General features: G+C 62.5%; 1 protein-coding gene and 1 long non-coding RNA gene across 2 annotated transcripts in view; one reads left to right on the top strand and one right to left on the bottom strand.

Annotated features, from left to right (window-relative positions):
• Positions 1-1,139: 1,139 nt before the first annotated feature.
• Positions 1,140-24,095, bottom strand: part of VAC14 (Vac14, PIKFYVE complex component) — a 98,113-nt gene continuing 75,157 nt past the window's right edge. The window contains exons 15-19 of the mRNA XM_006091207.3: positions 10,511-10,685; positions 9,021-9,139; positions 7,812-7,891; positions 5,753-5,903; positions 1,140-1,737 (exon numbers count right to left, since the gene is read on the bottom strand). Coding sequence (XP_006091269.1) covers positions 1,575-1,737; positions 5,753-5,903; positions 7,812-7,891; positions 9,021-9,139; positions 10,511-10,685 — 688 coding nt within the window. The 3' untranslated portion in view covers positions 1,140-1,574. The remainder of the gene's footprint in view (positions 1,738-5,752; positions 5,904-7,811; positions 7,892-9,020; positions 9,140-10,510; positions 10,686-24,095) is intronic.
• Positions 22,785-24,095, top strand: part of LOC111826529 — a 2,896-nt gene continuing 1,585 nt past the window's right edge. Inside the window, exon 1 of the long non-coding RNA XR_002829871.1 lies at positions 22,785-22,840. This is a non-coding gene — a long non-coding RNA (uncharacterized LOC111826529). The remainder of the gene's footprint in view (positions 22,841-24,095) is intronic.

Here is a 24,095-nt window from a genome sequence, read left to right as displayed (position 1 = left end):
GGCGGGAGGGCTGTGGGGAACGCCGGGCGGGCGCAGGGCCGGTTCGCCGCCAGGCACCGCGGCTTTGAAATCCGAGCCCGGCGCGGCCAGACTGGTCGGGCGAGCGGGCGGCGGCGCGGGCGCCAACGCGGGTCGGGGGCGGCGCTGGGGCGGGGCCTGCCGGCTGCCCGCCCCCGGTGGAGGGGCTCACGCGGCCTGGCAGCCCGAGGTCTTGGGCCTGGGGCTTCCCGGGCTCAGCAGCCCCGCGGAGGGCTGGGGTCCCCTGGGAGCACCCCGAGGTCGGCCGCGGCGCGCACAGCACGAGGTGTCCGAGGGCCGCCTGCCCCGGGCGCTCCATCCCAGGCGGAGGAGTTCGGACCCTGCTCCACAAGTTCTTCGGCTCCTGCTCCAAGTGGCGCGGATGCCACCCTGATGGGGTGCCTGGCGGTTGGGGGTAGTAGTGACCTGGCCCGCTGGCAACCCTTCTTGGGTGGTGGGGCCATGTTGGTCCAGTGGGGCAGAAGTGGGCCGCGTCCTACACCCCGACCCTGGAGACTCCAGCAGTGAAACCCACCGCCCAGAGACGCTGCTCTGGGAAAAGCTCCTTCGCTCCACCCCCGCCACGGGCCCTGAGAGTCCTCAGGCCAATCAGAGGCTCCCAAAGTGTGAGGCCAAGGGCCTACAGGTGCGGCTAGGTGAGGCTCATTTAGCCCAACCAAGGGGAAGCTTCACCTGGGCACGTCCTCCCTCCTTGCGCTGGTCTGGCCCTCCTTCCCACCCCAGTGAGCCGCAGTTCTGCAGTGCGCATGCCCTTTCTGACACTCCGGAGGTGCGCTCAGGCCATGTGACTAGTGGGGACGTGTCCCATGGTCCCTGGGCAATCAGGATGGAAGTCAGAGCAGGTGCCTGGGAGGGGTTTCCGGGTTCCAGGCAGGCCAGTGCTTGGTGCTTTCTGGGAAGTAGGGGCAGTTCCTAGAGGTGAGCTGGGTCCCCCAAGGCCCACACCTGTCAAGTGAGTGTGTAGTAACCAGACTCCCGGCGAAGCTAGCCCTCCTGGGGGCCACCATGAGCCCTGTCTCCAGGATAGGTGCAAGGTCCTGGGGCAGCTGCAGCATCAGGCAGGGGCAGGCGCCAGTGGGAAGGAGCATGCAGGCACAAGCTGAGGGTTTCCCGTCATTTCTTTATTGGGGCAGGGAATGCATCATTCACACGGACCTCTGAGCTGGCCCCTATGTGCACACAGCTCCGTATACACACATCGCATGAGGCCAGGGCTCTGGTGGGCCGGGAGGTCAAGCTCTTTCACAGAGGGTGTTAGAAGAGCCCATTCCAGAGGATAGGTGGCGTCTGAGGCTGTGGCCCCACCCTGGTAGGAAGCCGGCTCTATCTGAATGCTGGACAGCTCGGGGGGCCAAGGGGCTGGGTGGTGAGAGGAGTTCGGGTAGACAGAGCAGCCTCTACCCCCGCTCCCATCCCTGGGCTGTGGCAGGGCCAGCCCTGCTCCCGAGGCAGGTCCTCAGGCTCGGTGGGAAGGGGCCTGAAGATCCCAGTGCTCCACGGGACCACTCCTTGGGCCCTTCTCCACGCCAGGCCTGTCAGAGGACAACCCTTCGGTCCAGGTGATCCCCGCGCCCACTCCGCTGGTGCCTCACTTCCAGGTGTTTCTTCTGGACCTTCTCAAAGTGCTGCAGCAACTCTGCATAGTCGATGCTGGCGGAGTCCGTTTTCTGCGACTTGGGGGCTGCCTTCAGACTGTCTCTGGGGAGAGGGAGCAGAAGGGCGCAGTGTCAATGTCCCGGCACACGTGCTGCTGGAGGGAGGCAGCTCCAGACACAGGAGGGCAGGGAGTTGCCTGCTTCGGGCCCAGCACCCCTTCCCCAACAGCCCCAAAGAGTGGAGGAGCCCCGTGAGCTTCCCCTCCCCGGCAGCTGGAGAGACCAGTCAACACTGCGGCTTGGATATGGCCTCCAGCCTGTGGGCTGGCAACAGCGCCCAGAGCAGGCATCGCATTGGGAAGCATTTCCTGTTTACGAGTGGCTCCCTTTGGGGTGACAGCCAGGGCCTGCAGCCAGCCAGGAAGCCAGCTGGGGCCTGGAACAGGGTCAGGGATGGGGGAGGAGGCAGCTGGCCCTTTCTCCGGGGCAGGGCTAGGGCCAGCAGGGAGGCTGAAGGGTCTCTACTGGGCCCTCAATTGGCAGGACACATTTTTGAGTGTTGGGGCCCAGAAGCCTGCAGGCAGTCCCTGTCCCTGGGGAAGGAAAGCTGGTTTCATCGCTGGGCATGCCCATGGCTCCTACCACTCCTGTTGCTACCACCCTCCCCAGCTGCTTGGTACAGCAGCACGAGTTGTGCACTGCACACTTACAATGTGCGTGGTACTCCCTACAGTTGTGCAAACTAGTAGCCCTGCTGCCCCTTCAAACCAGTGTTTAGCTTGCCCTTGGGGACTAGATCCCCTCAGGCCCCTGTCCCACTCACCATCCCTGCAGTCCCGTGATAGACTCTGCTCTCCTTCACGGAACCGCACTGGCCTGGGGGGCAGATCTGTGTGGCTGGCAGTTACCTGGGGGCCCTTGGAGCTCTAGGGAAGGGGTCTCAGGAAGGCTCTGGGCTGTTCGTGAGAATCCTTGGGTCCTGTGAGTTCATGAACAGACCCCAGTGGGGGTGTCCGGGCAGCAGCCGAGCACAGGAGCTAGACAGGTATGACCCAATGGTAACCTGACCACTTCCTAGCCATTGGACGTTGGGTGACTCAGTTTCCTCATCTGTGAAGGGTGATTTCTCCAGCCCCCACCTAGGTACCTGATGGGCAGCCACCATGGCTACAACTCTGCCCTCGGAGGTGACCAGCCAGGGCCCGGCAGCTTGAGGCACATGAGCTGCTCATTTTGGGGGAAACACGATGGTGCTTCACCCAAACGGACCCTCAGTGAGCCTGGCTCCCGGCAAGATACAGGCGCCCAATGGTCTGCGCCTGAGAGGCATCGCTGACCCTCCGCCCGGCTGCTGGGCCAGGGCCCGGGCAGCGTGGACCCTCCCATGGTCGGCTACCTGGAGCCTGGAGGTGGCCCCTGCATCCCCTCAGCCTGCTCCCTCCCTGCCTTCTTGTGAAGGTGCATCACCTGCAAACACCTTGGCCGGCTGCTGGGGCTGCTGCTTTCTGGTCCTCAGGCCTTGCCTCCTGAGCTGTTGAACATTAGTTCAACGAAGATCAAAAAGTGGGGCTGCTCTAGGGGCCAGATGGCAGGCAGGGACCTCCTGTCACAGTCACTCGGTGGCACAGGTGCCACTGTCCCGAGAGAAACCTGGGTTTCTGGGGAGGCCGAGAGACACCCTGGAGCTCGGACCTCTAACTTCAGGGGGTGGCCGGATGCTACCCCAACCCAGGCCTGTAAACATGAGGCCAGAGATGACCCTGAAACATGTCATCTGCCGCTGGGGTTCCATGGGTCTGTAGGCTGCTTCCTCAACACTCCTGGTGAGCAACGGCATTAGGCCCCAGGAGTGAGATGAGGGGTTTCCATGGAGATGCCAGCAATGAATGGCAAACCCAGGGTGATACGCAAAGATGTGGCCGGGGTGTGGGGGTCGGGAGGAGTGGGCTGTACTTTGCTCTCTAGACAATCAGTCTTGTCCCCAGGGACTCAGCCTCCCTGCGGGTAGACGCTTCCTGGCCTGAGGTCATAGGCGCAGAGAGGGGTATGTCCCATGGGGGTCAGGGCTCCTCTCCCTGCGTCCCAGAGGGCACAGTCACCGCAGGGGCCTCGCACGGGTCCTTCATGTTTGCAACCCTTAGGCAGTGATGCCTGGAGGACACCGCCAGCAGCAGAGCTGGGATTCCTCTTCTGCCACCCCACCCACACACCTGTCACCAGGCTACTGTGGTGAGCGTCACAGCTTTTCCTTCGGAGGGTCCCTCCAGCCTCACCCAGGAGATGGTCTTTGGGGAGTGGCTGGGAAGCCTGAGGGGGGCCAGGCTCCCTTAGCCCTGTGGGCGCCTTGAGCCCACAGAATGAGGGAGGGCGAGGGCCCAGGAACTCCCTCAGCTGTTCCCTGCTTGCAGGCCTGTCAGGCACCTGACGCTGTCCCCCAGCTGCCTGTCCCTCCCAGGGCTGAGACTGTCCTCTCCAGGGTGTGCGCTGTCCCTGTGCCCACCTTGCAATCTGACCCCTCCCCAGCTGTTCTAGAGGCCCCTCCTCACCTACCGCTCCCGGCCTGTCCGCCTGGGTCCCTGCTAAGAATGGCTGGGAACACAGAGCCCTGAAGCAACCATTTAGTCCCAATGCTCATTTCCCGATGAAGAAACCCGGAGAAAGCGTGGGGCTTGCCTGAGGTCAGAGCTGGGCCAGGTCCCTATCTAGGCTGGGGCTGTCCCGACTGACCGAGGCAAACAGAAGGAACGCTCCGTTCCCTAGCGTCCCGTGCAGCCTCGCTCTGCCCTGGCTTGGGGCGCGCAGGGAGGGTCCCTCTATTGAGATGAGGAGAGTAGGGGGCAGAGCTCGGAGAAGGGAACGGCCCAGCAGCACAGGGTCCATGGCCTGGCCTGAGGTCTCCCCAGCAAGGCAGGCTGATTCCCGAAAGGGGGTACCAGAGCCTGCCTACCTCCTCCTCCCTTCCCACCGCACCCCCTTCCTAAGCGCCTGCCAGGGCCACCCTCACACCCACCAGGTGTTGTAAAGGCCCGTGTAGAGGAGGCCAGCGAAGCAGTGTGGCTTCAGGGCCTCGCTCCCCAAACGCAAACCCAACTCCTCAGCTGCCCCCTGCTCCCCTGGGACTCCCCGGTGGCACCAAGAGCAGCGGGATAGTGCCAGCACCGCCGCCCTGAAGAGCTGCTGCTGGGGAGAGGGTCAGGGTGGGCAGGAACTGGGCCTCGGTCTGGAGACCACTCTTGCTGAGGGCTCGAGCCCCTCCAGCTGGCCCGGGGCAGACCAGCAGTCAGGTGCCCACACCCAGCCCGTGGCGAGGCCAGGCCGGTGGGAGGGGTGGTGGGCTGAGCCCTGCAGGGCATAGAGGCTCGGAGCAGGGGCCGTGTGCCGGGCAAGCCCATCTCGAGGCTGCCTGCATCCATGCCAATGGCAAAGGCGCGAGGCCCTTCCAGGAGCGAGACGCCAGGCCTGCAGAGCGGCCTGAACAGCCTGGGAGGGAATTCTAGACACACAGGGCATCTGATGCAAGCTGGGCGCGCTCCATTCAGCGTAAATCTTCTCAGTGGCTCTGCCTGTTTCCATGGCGACCTGACAAGTGAAATTTTCCATCTCGGATGCCAAATGCCTGTGGATGAGGCGAAGCCTCCAAGGGTTACCAAATATAGACAAGGCCCAACAGGCTCCAGGGGCCAGGCCAGCAGTGTGTTCGGGTGGGAGCCTCGACCCCCCAGGGGCCGCAGCCTCCTGACAGAGCTGCCCATGCTGGGCCTCTTGGCAGAGGTGTGTCTATACCTTTTCTTCCTGTGGGCAGCGCCCGCACAGTGCAGCCACAGGTGCAGCTACCTCTGATTTTTAGGTTAACCCTGGTTCTTAGAGAAGGTCTCACTACCACCTACTCCCAGAATCCCCCAGCCTGGTGTTCTGATATGGAAATGAGAGGCCCACAGGCAAGTGGCTGTGGGTGGACAGGGTCTGAGGTGAGAGAGGGGTGTGATGCCGAGGCAAGGAGACCCTCGGCCGCCCCTGAGGCACAGCGTCCTCACCAGGCCCCCCTGGCCCTGCCCCTGCTGGGTGGCGATGCCTCCCCCGATGGAGGCAGTGGGCGCAGGCCCCTGCCCGGCACTCACTCGGTCTGCAGCAGCTCGGGGTTGGGCACGCACTGGAGCCGGTGGGAGAGCAGCTGGAAGGCGCTGCTCTGGGGCAGCAGCATGAGCAGGCCGTAGAGGGCCTTGATCAGGTACGGGTTGTTCTTCACGTCCAGCAGTTGCAGGCGCAGATCTGCAGGAGAGCAGAGGTCAGGGGCTAAGAGCCTGGCCAGGACAGGGCCAACCAGGGGGCCGTGGCAGAGAACAAGGCAGGGGCTCAACAGCCAGGTACCACTCCTGCCCTCAGCCAGTAGCCCCTCGCTGTCCCCTGACCTCATCATTCTCCCTTCCTACCACTGCCTGTCTGATCTTCCCAACAGTCACCTCAGCCTGGTGACGCCAACCTGCGCTGGGCTGTCCCTGCCCCATGCTCACCGCCTCCCTGGTGAGGAGGGGAGTGGGCTGTACTGTAGCAGGTCCCCTCTGTGCTGCACGAGCCAGCACGAGCTAGGCAGATGGGCTGGAGAGGCTGGGCTAGGACCGCGGAGGGAGGGCAAGGTGGAAAGCGCTTTCGTGTGGGGCTGAAACACATCCCACGGGCGTCTGGGAGGGGCCTTGGAATCCACCTCAGATCCCAGTCCTGCCACCACCCCACAGGGTGGGAGGAGACACACCCCTGGCCCTGCCCGGCACCCGTCCCAACTACACAGGCCCAGCCTTCTCTCCTATGAGCCCCCCTGGGAGAGTCACTGGCTCTAGCTCCTCGTGTCTCTAGGCCCAGCTGGGTACCCTCTGTGGAGGGTGACACACACGCCCAGAGAGGCCACGCCACCAGCAGCTGTGCAGCGTCTGGGCTGATGCTGAGCTAGGGAGCAGCCAGGCCCCGGGGCTGGGAAAGCTAGGAAGCAGGGCCTCCCGCAGCCCGCCCCTTCTGAGGTGGCAGGGGCCACCAGGGGAGACCTGAGCAGTCATCCCCGCTCCTTGCAACTCCAGCAGAAGCGTGGGCCTATCAGGGTCCAAACCCCCGAGCCCTGCGGGAAGCTGGGTCTAGGCATCCCACCGTTAGAACGGGTTCTCGGCAGGACCAGGGGGGAATCTGTTGTGGTCTCCCCAACAAAGCCCTGGGCCTGGAGAGGAGATGCTGTCGCTTTTCTAGGGTTGGGATGGATCTGACCTCAGGGAGCATGTGCCTGGCTGCCTGGGAGGCCCCCAGGGAAGTGAGATCAGCTCAGGGGACCACTTGGGACAGGCTCAGGTGCACTCCACGGGGAGCAGGTCTCCCCCCACACGTGTCCCACAGGCATCGGGCAGCATGGGCCTGGCTGTTTGGAAAGCTGCCCTCTGTTTGGATGGGTGGAAGGGGTGGTGTCCTCGGCTCCTGCATCTGCCTTTGGGCTCCAGTGAAGGCTGATGGCTCAGCCTGACAGGTCACAGGCACTGCCAGAGAGGAGGCTTGGGTGGCTGGCTTCCTACCGCACTGAAAGCGCACGCGTTGCATGCAGTCGCGGTGTCTGAGGCGCCAAGAGCTGCGTGTGCCACAGCCAGCTGCCACTTTTGCACATTCAGCCTGGGTGTTACGATCAGGCAGCTCCCACCCATCGGCTCCCAGCAAATGCCAACTCTGCTTTGCGGAGAGATGAGTGTGTGGCTCTTGGGCACACAGGAGCCTGCAGGTGGGCCAAGGGTCCCCACAGCGTCCAAGAGCCAGGGCAGAGTGGCGTGCTTGGAGGAGCGGCCGGCACGGCGCTGGGACAGCTGCCCACCTGTCCCGACAGCACTGCTCCAGTTCTCCCGGCAGCTGATATTCACCTTTAGTGGGTTTTGCTGTCGGCGCTGGTGTGTCCACAAGCCCCACCCTGAGGCACCCGGGCAGGTTCTGATGCCACATGTCCCAGCCCTGCTGTGTCTGGTCTCCTCAGACCTGCTCTCCTCCCCAGTCTTCCATTATTGACATTCCAGAGTATCCCTGGGGTGACTGTCCTCCCCCGACCCCCTCCCTCTTCTGAGTGTGGCTTCACCCTGCCTCACTCCAGGCTGCCTCACTCCAGGCCGCCTCACTCCAGGCCGCCCAAAGGCCAGAGGCCAGAGGCAGGGCCCTTACATGTGAAGATGGGGCACTCGATCAGCTGTACCAGCTTGTCCACCTCCGTGAGGAAGTCCACAGTGACCTCCAGGTCCCCGCTGGTGGGCAGTCAAGGAAAGTCTTCCCCCTGGGCCAGGACAGCCTGTCTCAGGGAGGGCCCTGACGGGGAGGGTGGCAGCTGGAGAGCTGGGACCCAGGGGCCTGACCCAGCGGCTCAGAGCGACCTCCTCCCTCCAGTCCGGCTCCCGAGGCACAGAGCTGCTTCTGCCTAAGCAGGATTCCGCATGCGAAGGGCATTAGTCCATCCCGCTGCCTTTGTGTCCCTCTAATTGAGAAGCGCACAGCTGTCCCCGCTGCACGGCACCCGGCTCTGCTCCGGCAGCGCCCTCCCCTGCGATCCTGGGCTCTGAAAGGCTCTCACTTATCGCGGCCCTGCAGCCTGCGGGGAGGGCTGGGCAGGAAGGGTCTGCTCCCGCCTGAGTGGGCGCCGCCAGCCCGGCCAAGGTCAGGGCTGCGGCAGGTGTGGCCTGTGGTCCCTTGGTCACCAATGACCGAGAGAAGCAAATCTAGGGTGTGGAAGGGGAGCAGCACTGAGGGAGCCAGGCAAGGCCATGGCTGACCCTGAAAGGAGACCCCTCAGGGCCCCTCCTTCCTGAACCCCAACTCCAAGCCCCTCAGGGAAGGAGACCGATTTTGCATCTAAGCAGCTCTCCCAGTGAGGTCACACGCCAGGCATTCCCGGAGGAGGCTGGTTTGCTGTACAGTATTTTAAACAAAATGTGACCATGATGCCCTTCGCTGAGGCAGGCCCTGAGTGGGCTGGGGGGGTTTCCCTCTTCTGAGGCCCCCTGGTCAGCCCGCTCTGCCCCCTGGGTCACCGCCGAGCTCTGGCTCTGTGGCCCCTGAAGGTCCCTAAGCACCAGCAACACCACCAACACTCAGCTCAGCCCACAGGCTCGTCCCCGCCTGCTCTCAGGCCTTCCTCCCGCCCGCCCCAGCACAGGGTCCACCGATCTGCAGCGAGCAGGTGCACCTGCCCGTTCCCCGGCACCCGCACCTAGATGGTCCCTCAGCCCCGATCCCCAGCCTACGCAGCTTCTCCAGGGACAGCTCTCCTCCCTCAAGGCACCCATCCGGTCCTGATGACACGGGCCTGGGGGCAGGAGGATGGCAGTGGGCCCACCCCTCCAGCGGTTGGACCGGAAGAACAGTGACAGCGAAGGATACAACTTCTGGATGAGGTCGTAGGCATGCCGGTAGTTCTGGGTGAGGAAGCAGAGGGACACCGTGGTGACGGGGTTGTGGCACCAGGAGCGGTACAGGCAGCAGAACAGGTCCTGGCTCTCCTGGGGGAGGCATGAGCAGTGAGCAGAGGGCCCGCACCTCCTCACCTGCTCCTCCCCCCGGGGTCCATGTGGGGACCTGAGTGGGAAGGGCCCTTGTGGGGAGCCAGCTGTTTGGCAGCCCCGCTGGGAACGCGCTGTCACAGAGGAAATGCTGACAGTTCCTCCCGGACCCTGTCATTACTCCAGGCCCCACAGAGCCACGTGTGGTGACAGGGCCTGGTGGGGGGAGCCTGTCCTCCGTGCTGGCATTTCTGCTCTCGGCAAATAACAGTGATTGTCCCCTCCAGGACCCTGTGGTCCGGAGTGTGTGGGCTGGGAGAGCTGTGCGGGAGGGCACAGCCTGCGGGTGGGGTGGCGGTTCCCTGCAGCACCCTCCCCTCGTCCTCAAACGGCACATCTCCTCCCTCTCTGCGGCCCACCTTGCACTCGGAAACCAGCCCAGGAGTTGAACCCACATTCGGGGGAGCCCCTGCCCTGAGGAAAATTCTTAAGGCCTCTGCGAATGTCTGAAAGGAACCACAGGAAGGAGGCAGGGGTGTGGCCTGGATCGTTCCGAGCCTCTTGGCCCCAGATGCCCTCAGACCAGGCTTGGCTGTCCTGGAGGCACCCTGAGAGGGTTGGATGCAGGGTCTGAGCTGGGAAGGAGGGTGTGCGGGTGGTGACCACAGCCCAGATAGGGGAACGAAACGCCTGGAGGCCATCTGCAACTCAGCCCCCACCCCCGGGGGAGCATGACCTTGACCATGGCCCCCAGAGCAGGATGGGAGGATGGTGAGTGCCTTCCTGCTCTCTGATCAGCCCTGGGGAGGTCCTCACCCCAAGCCTGGGACAGGCAGCCCTATGATACCCTGGCTTCTGACAGGGTGCCTTTTGGGACACATGGTCTAGCTGCTGGGGAACAGGGCCAGGGCCAAAGAGGGGGGCAAAGAGAGCAGTAACCCGATCCCTGGCAGGGTGACAGCCACAGGCCTGGCCCTGACAGGGAGGTGGCATCCAGAGGGCATCACCCATTGGGTCCCCCACATGAGTCCAGAACCCTGTGTGCCAGGGGGCAGCGCCAGGGTGGGAGTGGGGTGTCAATGGGAGAAAAGGCACAGCCTTTGATGGGTCAGGGAGGGTGCGTGGACCCGAGTAGAGCACCCGGTCTCCTCGGAGAGGCCTCCGCAGCTGCTCAAGGAACCAGCTGGGACTCACTCCCATGCTGTTGCTTCCTGTGCTCAGCCCAGGGGCGTCCATGTTTTACACTGGCCCAGGGAGATCTCCAATTTCATCCGTCTCCTCCCAGAGAGCCTCCTGGGGCTGAGGGCGGGCTGGCAGGACGGGTGCCCGCGTGCACACAGGTTCCCCAGCCAGAGCCCGCAGGCACGGTACCAGTGTCCTCAGGTCCTTGAGCTGGTTCCGCAGCTGGAAGAGCTCTGTGGACGTGAGCAGGATGGTGTTGAGGGTGTGGACCATGGTCGAGGCGAACTTGAGGTCCTCTTCTCGGAGTAGGATGTCCGCCATCGAGTGGAAGATGTTCTCCGCGTTCAGCAGGAGGCACAGCTGCCTGGAAAGCGGGCAGAGCGAAGGTTACGGCACCCCCTGGGCCTCACTGTGGACCCCTCCCTGGTCCCCGCATCCCGAGGGCACCTGCTTCTCCAGGGGCGGGTGTGGGGACCATGGGGGACATGGGGCACTGTTCACAGCGGGCCTGGCTCCACGCCTCCCAAAACACTCACCCTGGCCCAGCGGCTCCAGAGCCCCAGGGAGACGGTTCTCAGAGAGCGGCAGGCCCTGGCTCTCACCCCCACATCCACGGCGCTCTGTGTGCCCAGCTTCTACAGCTTCTGCACGTCTGCTCACCGGGTCCTGTCCCCCCTGTCCCCCCGCTCCCCATGAGGGCCCCTGGTTTGTGCGGTTCTCCCTCAACCCCGCCTGGAGGTGCCTGCAGGTGCCGGGCTCAGGCGGCACTTGTGGGATGAGTGAACCTACGACACCCCGAGTTTCATCTTTGCTGGCACAGGGCAGCGAGGTGACTTGACCAAGGTCATGGGGTCAGTTAGGGGCCCTTTCTTTCCACCGTCTCTTCTCCAGGGAGAATCCTGGGGGATAGGCTTGGCCTTGTGGGAAGGAGTCCCATTTGACAACAGGAAAACAGAGCCCAGGGAGTAAAGACACCGTTTTCCCACAGTCCCTGGGCCAAGGCGAGGTCAACAGGAACAGGTGGGCGCGAGGACGGGCTTGGAGGAAGCTATCGACCTCCAGAGTTTGTCCCGGTGCCCACGGAGGCCTGGCTGGGGGATGGCGGGCCCCCGGGAGTCCAGGCGTCCTGAGCAGGGAGGGCCACACCGAGTGGGCGAGTGGTTGGTGAGGAGGGCGGGTGCCCCTCTCTGACTCCTAGTCTCTGCTCCAGGGAAGCCCGCAGACCATGCCCGGGGCTGGTGGGGACAGGGGTCTGAGGCCTGAAACATGTCCATCCCAGGTCACTGACCTCGCAGCCCATGCAGCATCAGGGACTGGCCCCCTGCTTTCCTCTACCAGTAAACACCAGTCACGCCTCGGGGCCAGGCTGGAGAAGATCCCCCGCCCCCCAGGCCGCCAAAATCGCAAACCACGAAGTGCAAACAGTGGACAGGCAGGCTCCATCCAGCCTCGGCCCAGCTGGAACCAGCAGACTCGGGCAAGAAACCAGCAGAGACATGGAAACGGGGCTGTTGAGGGGATGGGTGGAGCTCTACCATCACCGGGGGCTCCCCTGCTGCCTGGGATGTGGGGGGTGTGGGGGGCAGAGGTCCCAGAGCCCGGTGCTCCTGCCCAGCTGTGTGACCCAATGTCTACGTGACAATGTCTTTACCTCCCACCTGGCGACAGTGCCCACCTGTGCCATGGGGGCTGCTCAGAGAGCAGCTGCCAAGACTAGTGATGGCTCGTGTGGGGTGCACAGTCTATGGCGAGTGGGGGTAGCAGCCAGCTCACAGGAGAAAGCCTGGCCCTCAGGCCGAGAACAGACAGCCCCTCCGGTCCCCTCCGGTCCTCCCAGCCCCACAGGAGCCCCGTCTCCAGGGCCATGGGAGAGAAATGTTCCAGAAGGGCAGGCCGCGGAGGAAGGGCAGCGCTTTGACAAATGCTCACAAATGCCCGTCGCCTGCAGCTGCTGCCGTCTCCATGACAGAGGCCAGCAGCTGAGCCTGCTGCCAGGCAGCGCCTCCAGGGACCACAGGCCGGCGGGGACGGCTGGGAGGGTGCGGAGGGACAGGCAGAGGGGTGGCCATGAGGAGATGAGGGCACCCAGGCTCCTGGTGTCCCTAAGACCTGGGGAACACTGGCGGAGCTACAGAAGGCCCGGGACGGCAGAGTTTTCTGGAAACGCTCTTCTCTGGCCGCGGTGACCCGTGCTTCCCTGGTTCTGCCACCTCTCCGGTGGCTGCCCCCTAGGGCCGTGCAGCCCCCCTGCTCGCTCTCCAGTCTGTCTCCTGGTGGTGGCATCTGGTCCATGATTATTTTCAAAGCTGCCCCTAGCTCAGGGGCTCCCACATGTGCCTCTGACTCCCACTGAGCTCTGGATGGGGCAGCCACTTGCCTGGTGGACAGCCCTGCATGGCATTTCAAACTTGGCAGGGCCACAGCATAACTCTTGCCCCCCCCCCCCAACTGTCCCCATCTCAGGAACTGGCGTCACTGCCCACCCAGCTGCTGCAGCCCCAACCAGGGAGTCATCCTTGATCCCCTGGGCCCGTGTTGGGTCCACCGCAAGACAGGGCAGGGGGCTCTGCCTTCAGGGCACATCTTGCCTCCTCCGGGCCCCGTGTCAGCCGCCCCAGCCCTGGTGCCCGGTCAACTCCAAGGCCGGCTCCTGATTGGCCTCCCTGCCTCTCTCACTGCAGAATTCACCCTCCATGCACCAGCGGGGGTCCTTAAAAAGCGTCCATCAGAGCACGGCACTCCCCAGTGGCTTCCTGCTGGATCTAAATAAAACCCAGCCCCTCACCCTGGCTCCAGGATCCCACACACTCTGGTCAGTTCCTCTCCAACCTCAGCCCTTACACGTGCTCCCTCCCTCACAATGCCCTGTGCCCTGGCCTGGAGAATGCTGCGTAGAATGCTGCGTAGGGACTGGCTCCTTCCAGCCACCCAGGCCCCAGCTCCAAGTGAGTCCTGTTTCTTTCCAAGCGATTCTCATTACCCAGGTCATCTGTGTGATGGACTTGTTCCCTAGGTCCCAGGCTGTGTCTCCCACCAGAATTTGTCTGGGACCCCCATGTCCCTCAAGAAGAGGGCCTGGCACTCAATAATTACTGTTGTTGTTTTTTAATTGTGAATCCTCACCCGAGGATATTTTTCCATTGATCTTTTAGAGAGAGTGGAAGAGAGGGAAAGACAGAGAGAAACATCGATGTGAGAGAAACACACTGATCGGTTGCCTCCTGCACGCGCCGACCAGGCTGGGGAGGAGCGTCCAACCAAGGTATGTGCCCTTGACCAGAATCGAACCTGGGACCCTTTGGTCCACGGGCCGGCGCTCTATCTACTGACCCAAACCGGCCAGGGCTCAATAATCACTGTTGAGTGTGACTGTGCGGAGGGGCCACACTAACGCTGATGAAGGCTTACGCTGACGGACAGTGTGCCTGCAGACACTCCTGTGCTCAGCCCAGCAAGCCCGCTGCACATCTGTGTGCATTCTGTCTGCAGAGCGCAGCTGCCGTGAGGTCCCTCCTTCACCCTTGCCACCTGGGGCCTGGCTGCCCTGCCCAGGGAGACCCCTGGCAGGTCTTCACACACCATGGGCACGGGGCACTATAACTCCCTCCTCCACAGAGGACCCTGCTCCAGCCACACCACCGACCAGGGAGCAGGAAGGGTGGATTCGACCAAGAACCAACTTCCAGAGCATGAGCCCCTCTTACCGCTCTGCCTCCTCGGTGCCTAGTATGAGCGGGCACCGGGGACTGCCCACCCGGTGGGGCTGGCAGATGGCTGCCCCGCAGGGCTGCTGCGTCATCACTTCTCTGCCGAGCCCAGCCTGGCCGAGCTGCCTGCCTGGCTCTCAGGCATAGCTCCGTAATGGAGCACAGCTTGTAAGCATTAAACATTTGCCCGGACTTTTAATACCCATATTAAAGTGCAGCTCATGAGACAATGGTTTAGAACAGTGGTTGCCAACCTTTCTAACCTCATGGATGACCGGTGGTCCACGGATGGCGACCGCTGGTTTAGAAAATGCTTGGGAAGAGGCATAGGTGGGGTGGGAGGGAGCCTGGACGGGGTCTCACACCCGCCTTAGCGCTGGACCGGGCAGGGGTCCACATGTGAGCCCTCACACTCAGACAGGGTCCCCGGGGTCGGGGTTCTGCCTTCCTCTCCTCCAGCCTCCTGCTACCCGCCCGGGCGGCCACTCCCCTACTTCCGGGTCTGCGTTCTCTTTGGTCCCTGTCATATGCGAGGGCTCTCAGGGGAGCGACCTGTCTTCAGCCTGCTTTGGAGCCCCACTTTCCCCAGTGGACTGCTGTGTCCTTTGGGGCGGCCTCAGAGGGGAAGGCCCTCTGCAGCTGTGCCCGCTGGGAGTGGCCGCACCTGCCCCGCCAGCGTGAGCTTCACGTCACGGCCCCTTCAACACTAACACTGGCCGAGCCTCCACTGTGCCGCAGACGCCGGCCCCGAAAGGCCACCAGCCTCAGTGCTGGCCACGGTGGGAGGTGCTTGCCGAGCCCCCCTGGCACCCACCCACAGCCGCGGCTTCAGGTGACAGGTGGCCTAGACTGGGCAGGAGGCGGCCTGCATGAGGCAATAGCTGCTGCCCGTCTCCTGGGAGAAAGGCCTGGGCACAGGCTGGTCCCCGCCAGGCCAATGGGGAGCCTGGTGCTCTCCCCGACCCTGTCCTGGGTGTGGGAAGGGGCCCCACACGGCTGTGCCTCCAGGGACCGGGGCAGGCCCCCAGCGTGGGCAAGGCCGCCCCTGGTGTGAATGACAAGACCTCCCAGTGGCTCCAAGCGCCACCCTGGCTGAGTGTGGACAAGAGGTGCTGCTCTCCAGGGGTGCAAGGTGGGGGGGCTGCTTCTGCCGCCAGATGCCCCCCCCTGTAAGCCCCTGCTGTCCAGGCTCAGCCTGTGGGCCCAGGGGGGCACGAGGGGGCAGTCCAGCACTGGAGGCCTGTCTAGGTAGTGGGGTGGCGGAAGGGGAGTGTGAGTGGTTCCTTTCAGGACACAAGGTAGGGGGTTTGGGGGGTGGCATAGAGTGGGGACAGCTGGGGCCCGGCAGGACCAGGCCCACTGCAGGAGCAGGGGCCCCACAGTGAGGGGTGGGCCTGGAGGCCGAGCGCGGTGTCTTCCGTGGGAGGAAGCATTCTGGCTCCCTGCCGGGTGGGCTCTGGGAATCTGGACTCTGCCATGTGCTTCGGAGACGATGTCAGGCTTCTTCCCATGACCCCACTTCCCCCCGCCCCTCGGAAACAGGACCGGCAAGGTCACCATGGCCAGAGACAGCCCCCTCACCCTCACTGTCAGCAGGCCCTCCCGAGGCCCCTGGGCCACTTTCAAGATGCTCAGTTGGCCTCTGGGCTCTCCGCGGCTCCCTCACCAAGTAAGGGCATGGACGCCCGCCTGTTCTGACGCTGAGCCAGAGCTGAGGGCGGGCTGGGAGTGAGCTGCTGCCTCTCCCACCCCATCCTTCCTTGGGCCGGGCCTTTTTAAGAGACAAAAAGGCATCCTCTGACCCATGGCAGGATCCTGGACAGGGACGGGGGAAGGGCACCGATGACTACAGAGGAGGAAACAGAGGCTGGGCAACCATTTCCTCCCAGGCCCGTCCCTTCTCGACCGTCCCAAGCAGTTATCTGACCACTGGACGGGCGGCCACAGCACAGTGCACAGGACAGCTGGCCCGGGCGGGGGGGGGGGGGGCGGGGGGGAGACCAGACTCCAGCCCATTTGAGTGGACAGAGATGTCAATGTTGAGAGATGGGTGGAAGGGCTGGGGGCACCCGCCTCCCACCCCTGATCTTTCCCAGTTGCTATTAATACCGTCCAGTCCTGCTTCAACCCTGGCCTTCCTCTCGGCGCTCACTGCCCCGTGACAGACAGAGAATTCAGAATTGGCCGCAGATGCCAGGCTTCAGGGTGGGCGGGTGTGCCCAGCTCTCCAATGCCCCAGTTCCATGTGATCAAGGGGCCGAGTTCTTCCCGGGCCCGTCCAGACCCCCAGGAATCGTGCTGGGTCAGTGCCACAGAGAGGCGGGCATGTGGATGATTTCATTCGGTGCCTCCTGCGGGGCTGGGCCCAACAAAAGGCCTCCCTGACACAGGAAGGACTGTGTGCCAGCTCCCTGACACTCACAGAAGCCCCTGCCCCATCCTGCCCCCACCTACTCCTTCATCAGGGCCACCCGCCCCTCCCGGCTCCCACCCAGGCAGGTCCAGCTCCCCAGCCCAGGCCTGCGAGCTCCGGTCTGTGGCGGCGGCTGGACTGGGGGGAAGGTGAGGTGGGAGGTCTGCTCTCCTGCTGGCCACTGCCCGCTCTGGAGGTGACTGGGCAGGCAGCCCTGGCTCACGCTTCTTCTCAGAGGCTGCAACTGGACGCTGCCTTTGAGGAGAGCTCAGGGTGGGGTAGACTCCACGGCCCGGTACAAGCTGGCATCAGGGCTGCGCCAACCAGCCGGGAGGCAACGCGCTTTAGGCCCCTCTGGTCCGGGCACGATGGGGGGCAGGGCCAAATCACTGCCCTCGCCCCCGAGTGTTCCTGATCGAGGTCCTCCCTTCTCCCTCGAGCCTGGCCTCCTTCCTGCACCCACCCCCCGCTGCCTGCTGCTGTGTCCCGACCAGGCCAGTCCCGTGCACAGAGACAGGCCTCACTTCCTCTCTCCTTTGGCCTCTAGCTGGTGTCCATGTTCTCTCAATGGTCAAGGCCAATGGGACGCAGGCTTTCCTGGGAGGTGCCTGGAGTCTCCCAGCTGCAACTCTGAAATGCAGCCGAATGTCAAGTATAGAAAACACAGGGACCCAGAGCCATTCCCACGGGAAGAGGACCCTCCTGGCCTCGCCCTGCCTGACAGCTGGCTGCTGTAGGAATGGACAGAGCAAGCAGCTCTCCTTCAGTGTCGGTGTAACCTTAGGGTGGAGGAGGGCGTGGTCTCCCATCTGAGGTTCCGAAAGCTCCGGGTTTCACACACCCTCCCCCACCCGCCCTCGCTCCTCTTCCCCTCCAGCTCTGCTTCCTAAGTATGAAAACTGTAAATCTGTTTTATTTATTTCAATCAATCCTTGGCAGTGCGCCCTTCAGGGCAGAGGCAGCCATGGTAACCCTGCCAACTCACGCCTTAAAAATTCATCGTGTTTAATGCAGTCGATGTGTCTGATGCACTTAAAAGTTTTGGGGTAGGGTGGTGGGAGTGGGAGGAGGAGGCACGAGGACTTGTTTTTCTGGGTCTTGCTGGGAGCTGGAGGAAAGGCGATGGAGGGCGGGGCACCGCGGGGTGGGGAGGAGGCGGAGGAAGACGAAGAAAGGGGTCCTTGGCCACTTAGCTCTCTATCCCTCTGTTGAAGACGGCGCGGCCAGACACTGGTCGGCCATAGACACCTGGGCTGGGCTCGCCCGGAGACCTCCGAGGAAGGCCTCCCTTGGGCAGGAGTAGCCAAAAAAACCAAAGGGTCTCCTGCAGGCAGCGGGCTGAGGCCCTAGGCCAGGCTGGCCCTTCTCTCCCGGTTTGGGGTTTGCTCGAGGGACCAAGGTGAGAGTGGGCAGAGCCAGGAGAGGTGACCACTTCCTCCACCACCAGGGGATCAGGTGGGCCTTCCTGCCACAGGAGGGGCCCCGCCTGCTCCCAGGACAGGAGCCATTTCCTGTGCACGGCCCGGCTGACCTAGCTGGGCTCATTTTCCACGTGCTGCTATCAGCCTGGCTGAGGCTTCCCCCGTCCATTCACAGGCACTTCTCTAGCCCCTCATGGTCCTCCACCCTTCTGAGCTCCATCTCCTGGCACCCGCAGGCAGCAAGTCTCTTGTCCTGACCCAGGCTCCCCATGGCAGGAGGTATGGGAAACCCCATCGGCCTGGCCCAGGGCTGGGCCCCTGTGGGCGGCAGGGAGGCGGATGCTTGTGGAATAGAAAGCTAATTGCAGGAGAGGCAAGGTTACCTGGATGACTTTAGTGGTGGGATTCAGGGGTCTAGGGAGCGGGCGGCTTCACGCACTGGGATTTCTGCCCAGTGTCTGGTTCTGGTCGAAGCACTTGCAATTTGCAAGGAGGGGCCTCAGCAGGGTCCAGGTGTGTATCCCACCGGAGGCTGCACCTTCTAGCCCACACAGATACCCCCGAGTATGGCTGGATGGAGCTCAGATGGCGGAGGCTGTGGGACACCAGGAGACAAGCAGGGAAGACCCGGGCACTCGGCTGAGGGGTGCTGGGCCCTGGAGGAAAAGGCAGTGGTGGGAGGACCAGGCGGGGTGAAGACAGCGGAGGAGACGGTGTGAGCGGGATCTCAAACCCTTGGTAGGAAAGCCCACAGCTTCTGAGTGTGTCATCTGTTGAACACCCAGAACAAATGAAGACAGAAGGACGGGCCACTACAGGAAATCCCATTGTCTTCATGACAATCCACTCTAAGAAAGGCCAGCACGTGCCAAGCCCTGAGAGCGGCCGGCTCCTGCCTTCTCCGGTCGCAGGGATTTCCTTCCCGCTGTGTCACGGCCTCTTGCCCAACAATGGCACACAGAACAGACACTCGCGAGCACTTCTACACGAGGCACGTCGCCTCCCTCAAATCCGCTTACCACGGCCAGGTCCCCTTGTAACGGAGAGTGAGGGTGAAGCACCTCAGGGCCATGCAAGGTCCCGGCCGGCCCCGTCCCGGCACCAAGCTCTCAGCTGCTGCCTCACCGAGCACCCGGCTCGCAGGCGCCAGGGCCCACGGCACAGGGGCTGGGGCCTGCTGTTTCTGGAAGGCAGGTGATTTCGGGGCACCGTGGCTAGATATCACTGGGCCTTCTGATGGACTGGAACCCGAGTTCTTCCAGAACCTTCTTGTGGCTCCAAAGCAGCTTATCTGCAAACCAGCGCCTTCTCCCTCATCCTCTCCCTGGAGCTACCTCTGTGGGTGGCAGGCACTGACCACACCTGGCCGGCACACAGCTGGCCTGTGCCCACACTTAGCTCTGCCCTGCTGGGGTGCTGTTCTTTCGCCAAGGGGTCGGGTGGGAGGCAGAGTCTGGGAACTGCGTCCACGGCTCTGCAGCCAGAACCCAAACTCAGACCCGGGGGTTGGGAACAGGGACATCTATGGGGTGACTAGCAGCAGGTTCCCAGAAACCTCTGCCAGGAGACGCCGCTCCGAAGTTTGGGTCCTGGAGCAGGGGTAGGTGGAGGGGGGTGAATTCAGTTCTACGGCTGATGCTCTGAACCCAGGCGAGCACTGCCAGGGACACAGCATCTCTGAGCCCCGACGTCTGCTGTCCTCTATGCTGACTGTTAAAGAGAGAAGCACGAATGGAACCTTTGTCCCCTTTGAACCCTCTGTGCTCCCGCCTTCCAAGCAGGATTTGCTCCGAAGGCTGTATCGTCTCCCCACTGGTGGCCCTGCTGTGTAGAGGCTGCAAACACACAATCAACATGGCAAACTGTTTCCTGGCCCCACACCTGCCTGCCCAGCCACGCCCCTGCCCCTGCCCACCCCAGCCAGGCTTACGAGGCTCACGGAGGCCCTCAGAGGTTGTGTGCTCATGGGACTGAAGCCACGGACGGGTCCAAGGCCACACAGCAGGGTCATAGGCCCTGACTTGGTCTGTTCAAAGGAAGGGAAAAGAGATAAACTCTCAGGCCAGGCCCGTGCCTGCCCAGGACTCCTTATCGCCACTCTCACCTTATCGCCAGCAGGAGCGGGGCCTGGGTTTGTCTCCCTAGCCCTGGGGGAGGAGGCCCCAGCCTGTGGCTTATGCTGCTCCTGCTGTTCTGGCTACATTTTTGGCTTCCACAGAAGAGAATAGTCTCTGATTAGGGAGCTAGATCGTGCTTTTCTGGCCTTCACATCTCTAGTGTGGGGGTTTCATAGAACCTTGCGAACGGAGACTTTCTGTAGCTCTTTACAAGTGCCCACTTAAAGGGCACTGAGATAAACATCAGGAAACAACGGAAGAGAAACAATAATACGGCTGCTGGTAACAAAGCGAATACCAGGGTGGCCTCACTGCCGGGTCTCTGGGAAAGTGGTGGAAAGATCAGGGAGAAAGGGCTGGGAGGTGGAGGGGCCACAGCAGGAGAGGGACACAGACAGCACGGAGGGGACGCCTTCCTTCTCCCAGGCCACATGGAAGGGGTTCCTCTTATTTGTCCCCCCTCCGCCCCCTCCAGGAGGCTGGAAAAGCCCTCTCGCGATCAGTCGTTAACGGGGAATTTTTAAGATGCGTGAAATGGGCTTTCAACCGCATGTTCCTTTCCAGCCCAGGCAATCTTCACCGGATTAAATGCACGAGAATGAGGAAGGGCCCGTGGAAGGCCCTCTGGGGAAAGGGTCCAGGAGGTGTCTGAGGAGTCCCGGTCCCGTTATAGATGCGCGCCCCCCCCCCCCCCCGCGACTCCCCTCAGCAGAGCTGTGCCAGGAGAGGGGCCTGCTGGGGACCAGCCATCCTGCCTGTCCCCCAGCATCACGTGGTCACTGCCCACCCAGCAGAGACCAGGCCACCACACAGAGATGGGTGATGGATGCGGTGGCCTTGACAAGGAACGGCGACCTTGAGCCACTCTGCTTGGATCCCGAGGGAGGGGCGCTCCGTGGAAAGACGCGAGGGAGTGAAAACAAGGCCAGAACAATTCTGGGTCTAGAATCCTGGAAAACCCACAACCACAACCAAAGCCAAACGGAGTTGTATATTTATAAACGCAAAGACAAAGTTTTGGAAGGAAGGAAATACATGAAACTGAAAACAGAGGTTACTTTCTGGGAGGAAGTGGTGGCCCAGGGTCTTTTACATCTTATGCAAGATTCTCCTGCATCATTTGTTTTTTTAAAAAATCTTATATGGTTTAAGTTTTTTCAAAACAATGAATATGGTTTTTTTTTTTTTTTAAATTAGAATCCTCTAGATTGTGGGATGCTCTTGGACTCCCTCTGGAGCTCTCAGAGGCAGAGCCGGGAGCAGGGAGCAGGGCTGAGGTGGCGCCTCCCCGAGGATGGCAGCGCCTCCCTCTCCCTCTGGGGGTGGGGGCTGCTGCCGATTTGCAGATTTCACAATGGAAACTTGCATTTTACAAATGAGAGGATCAACAGCCGGGAAATTGTATTTTTAGCTACTGTGGCTCTTTGCTTCAAAGGCGTGGGTTTCTTCTGAAACCAGGCAAACCTCCTACAAAGTCTGCCGTTTGCACGGAGCGATTAGCATAGCACAAGCAGGAGGAGAGGCCTGGCTCTACTCCCTGCGCAGGGAGGCTTTCTCCAGAAGCGGGATGGAGGCGGGAGAGGAGTCTCTCAGTGAGGGCCTGGGCGCTGGGGGTGCACTGGGGCATACGGGGTGAGAGATGAGTCTACAAACCATCAAAGCCGTGCACAGCCGCCACCCTCTAAGCTGCTATTTAAGCCACTCTGCCTCCTGAACCACCTTCTCCCCACGTTCAGGACAGAGGGTCCTGGGGCTGCCCTTCTGAGGGGACGGGCAGAGCCACGGCCAGGCTGAGAGAGAGGGTGGGCTGGGGAGGCAGCGGGCAGGGACTGGCACAGCAGGACTCCGATCATGAAGTCTCAGGGAGGCAGCCTCCTCCCGGTGAGGCTGGAGCAGAGGCGGCACAACTGTGGCGAGAGGACGCTGCGGCTGGGTGCCGCCCTCCGTCCTCCCCTGCCCCTCGGGCACTCACGCTTGTCTGGGTCGATCCATCCTGCTTTCCTTTCTGGCCTCTCCTCTCAGGGCCCAGCTCCCCCACTCTCCCTGCCACTGCACTTGGCCTGTGGGCATGTATCTTTTTTTTTAAAAAATATATCTTTATTGATTTCAGAGAGGAAGGGAGAGGGAAAGAGAGATAGAAACATCAATGATGAGAGAGAATCACTGATCAGCTGCCTCCTGCACATCCCCCGCTGGGGATAAAGCCCGAAACCCAGGCATGTGCCCTTGGCTGGAATCGAACCCGGGACCCCTCAGTCTGCAGGCCGATGCTCTATCCACTGAGCCAAACCAGCTGGGGCTATATCTTTGATGCAGTCTCTTCTCTCCTAGAAACCCCTTAGCTGGCTCGGGAAGACCTAACATGTGAAAAGAAGCTTGAACTTTTCTCCAAACACCACAGAAATGAAATGAAAGCGGCAACCTTCCAAGAGCTGTAATTGCAGATACTCCTCTTGGGAGCTGGGCTGGAGACAGATCTCAGCGGGCAGCTGCTCTATCACACCAGGCCCCAGCCCCAGCCTGGGGGGAGCGTGACCTTGGGCTGCGGGGGTGGGGCTGGGAGAGAAAGTGGAGGGGTTGCTATTTCAGGCCTGGCTGGCAGGAGCAGGAGCAGGAGCAGAGGGACAGGAGGGGCGGAGAGAGAAGCAGCAGCTTCGGCTCCGGCCCCTCCCTCAGGGTACTGCAGGCAGTAGGATCACACGTCTTCCTGTGGAGGGTCAGGGGACCGGGAAATCCTCACAGATGGGGTGCACAGCTGAAGATCTGAGAAACCAATTACCCTGCTACTGGGGGGCCGGGAGACGCTGGAGGAACTGGACTGGGGGCGGCCACTCAGGCTTCAAGTGCAGGAAGGAAGTGAGGTACTCCAGGAACTGCCAACTGTCGGGCCAGGGGAGGACAGGGGTGGGGGGGGAGGGGGGTATCTCCTCCAGGAAAGCGGCTGAGGTCTGTCAGGAGGGGCTGAGCACACAGGAGGAAGGGAAGGCTGACTCCCCGGAGCAATGGACTGATACAGGGTCAGCTGAATTCAGGGTACCTGGAGTGAACTGGCTAAAGGCAGGTCCCCTAAAAAGCCAAACAAGTCAGGACGGGGATGTCTGGGGCTGGAGGAGGTTTTAAATTTAGTCCAGGTTATCTGCTCACACCGATGGTTCCAGCAGCACTGAAACTTTTGGGACGACGTAGCAGCCAGACCCCTGTCCAGCAGGCTTCCCCAGCCACTCCTTCACCAGCCTCTGGTGTTTTAGGCTAAGAGCGGGGAGGAGCGGAAGGCCGCAGCCGGCATGGCAAATGAGCGAGACCCCCACACCCCACCCTGGGCCCCCTTCCCTCCTGTCCCTAGAAGTGCCGGGAGGATGGCAGCATTGAACTCGCCCTCCCCACCTCCCCTCAGGTGAGGCCTCGCACAGACGCCCAGGTCCCTCTTGGCCGGGGAGGAGGGAGCTCAATGCCAAGGTGGCCCATGCGAGCAGTTCCTCCCGACTGCGCGGCCGCAGCAGGTGGAGTTGGTTTTTGAACCTGTTCAGGCGCGTTAGTGGGTCACTGGGCTCCTCAGGGCTGCTTGCGAGGCGGCCAGGGACCTGGCCCCAGTGCCCTGGGTGCTGGCCTGGCCTATGGGCTTCTGAGCAGACTGCGCAGGAGTCAGAACACCTGTTCTCCCCTCCCCACCCCACCCCTCCCCACCCCACCCCACCCCACCCCAGCTAGTTCCTACTCATCTTTCATGGCTCGGCTTGAACAGCCTCTTCCCAGAGCTTTCCTGGGCCTCTGCACCGGGGCTGGGCCCTCCCCCATCCCATCTGCTCCCCAGAGCAGCATCACGCTTCCATGGCCCTGCCTTGTGACTCTCCCCGGGAGGCAGGGACTAGCTCTGCCCACTGCGTGTCCCTGCCGGTGGGCACAGGGCAGGTCTGCTCAATGACAAATGGCACTTCCTGGCCCTCCCCAGGCCAGCACAGCAGCCGCCCCTTCCCTCTAAGCCACCTCACAGGGTGGGGGGCCGAAGCCCCTTGCTCCCCGGCCCGTCCCCTTCTTGGGAGACACGGACTCTCTGGCCCCGGACAGCCGGTGGCCTCATTTCCAGGGGCAATAGCCAGGCCTCCTTATTTTTACCCC

This window comes from Myotis lucifugus, unplaced genomic scaffold (assembly GCF_000147115.1).
Source record: "Myotis lucifugus unplaced genomic scaffold, Myoluc2.0 scaffold_88, whole genome shotgun sequence".
NCBI lineage: Eukaryota > Metazoa > Chordata > Mammalia > Chiroptera > Vespertilionidae > Myotis > Myotis lucifugus.
This window is presented reverse-complemented; position numbering and strand designations above follow the sequence as displayed.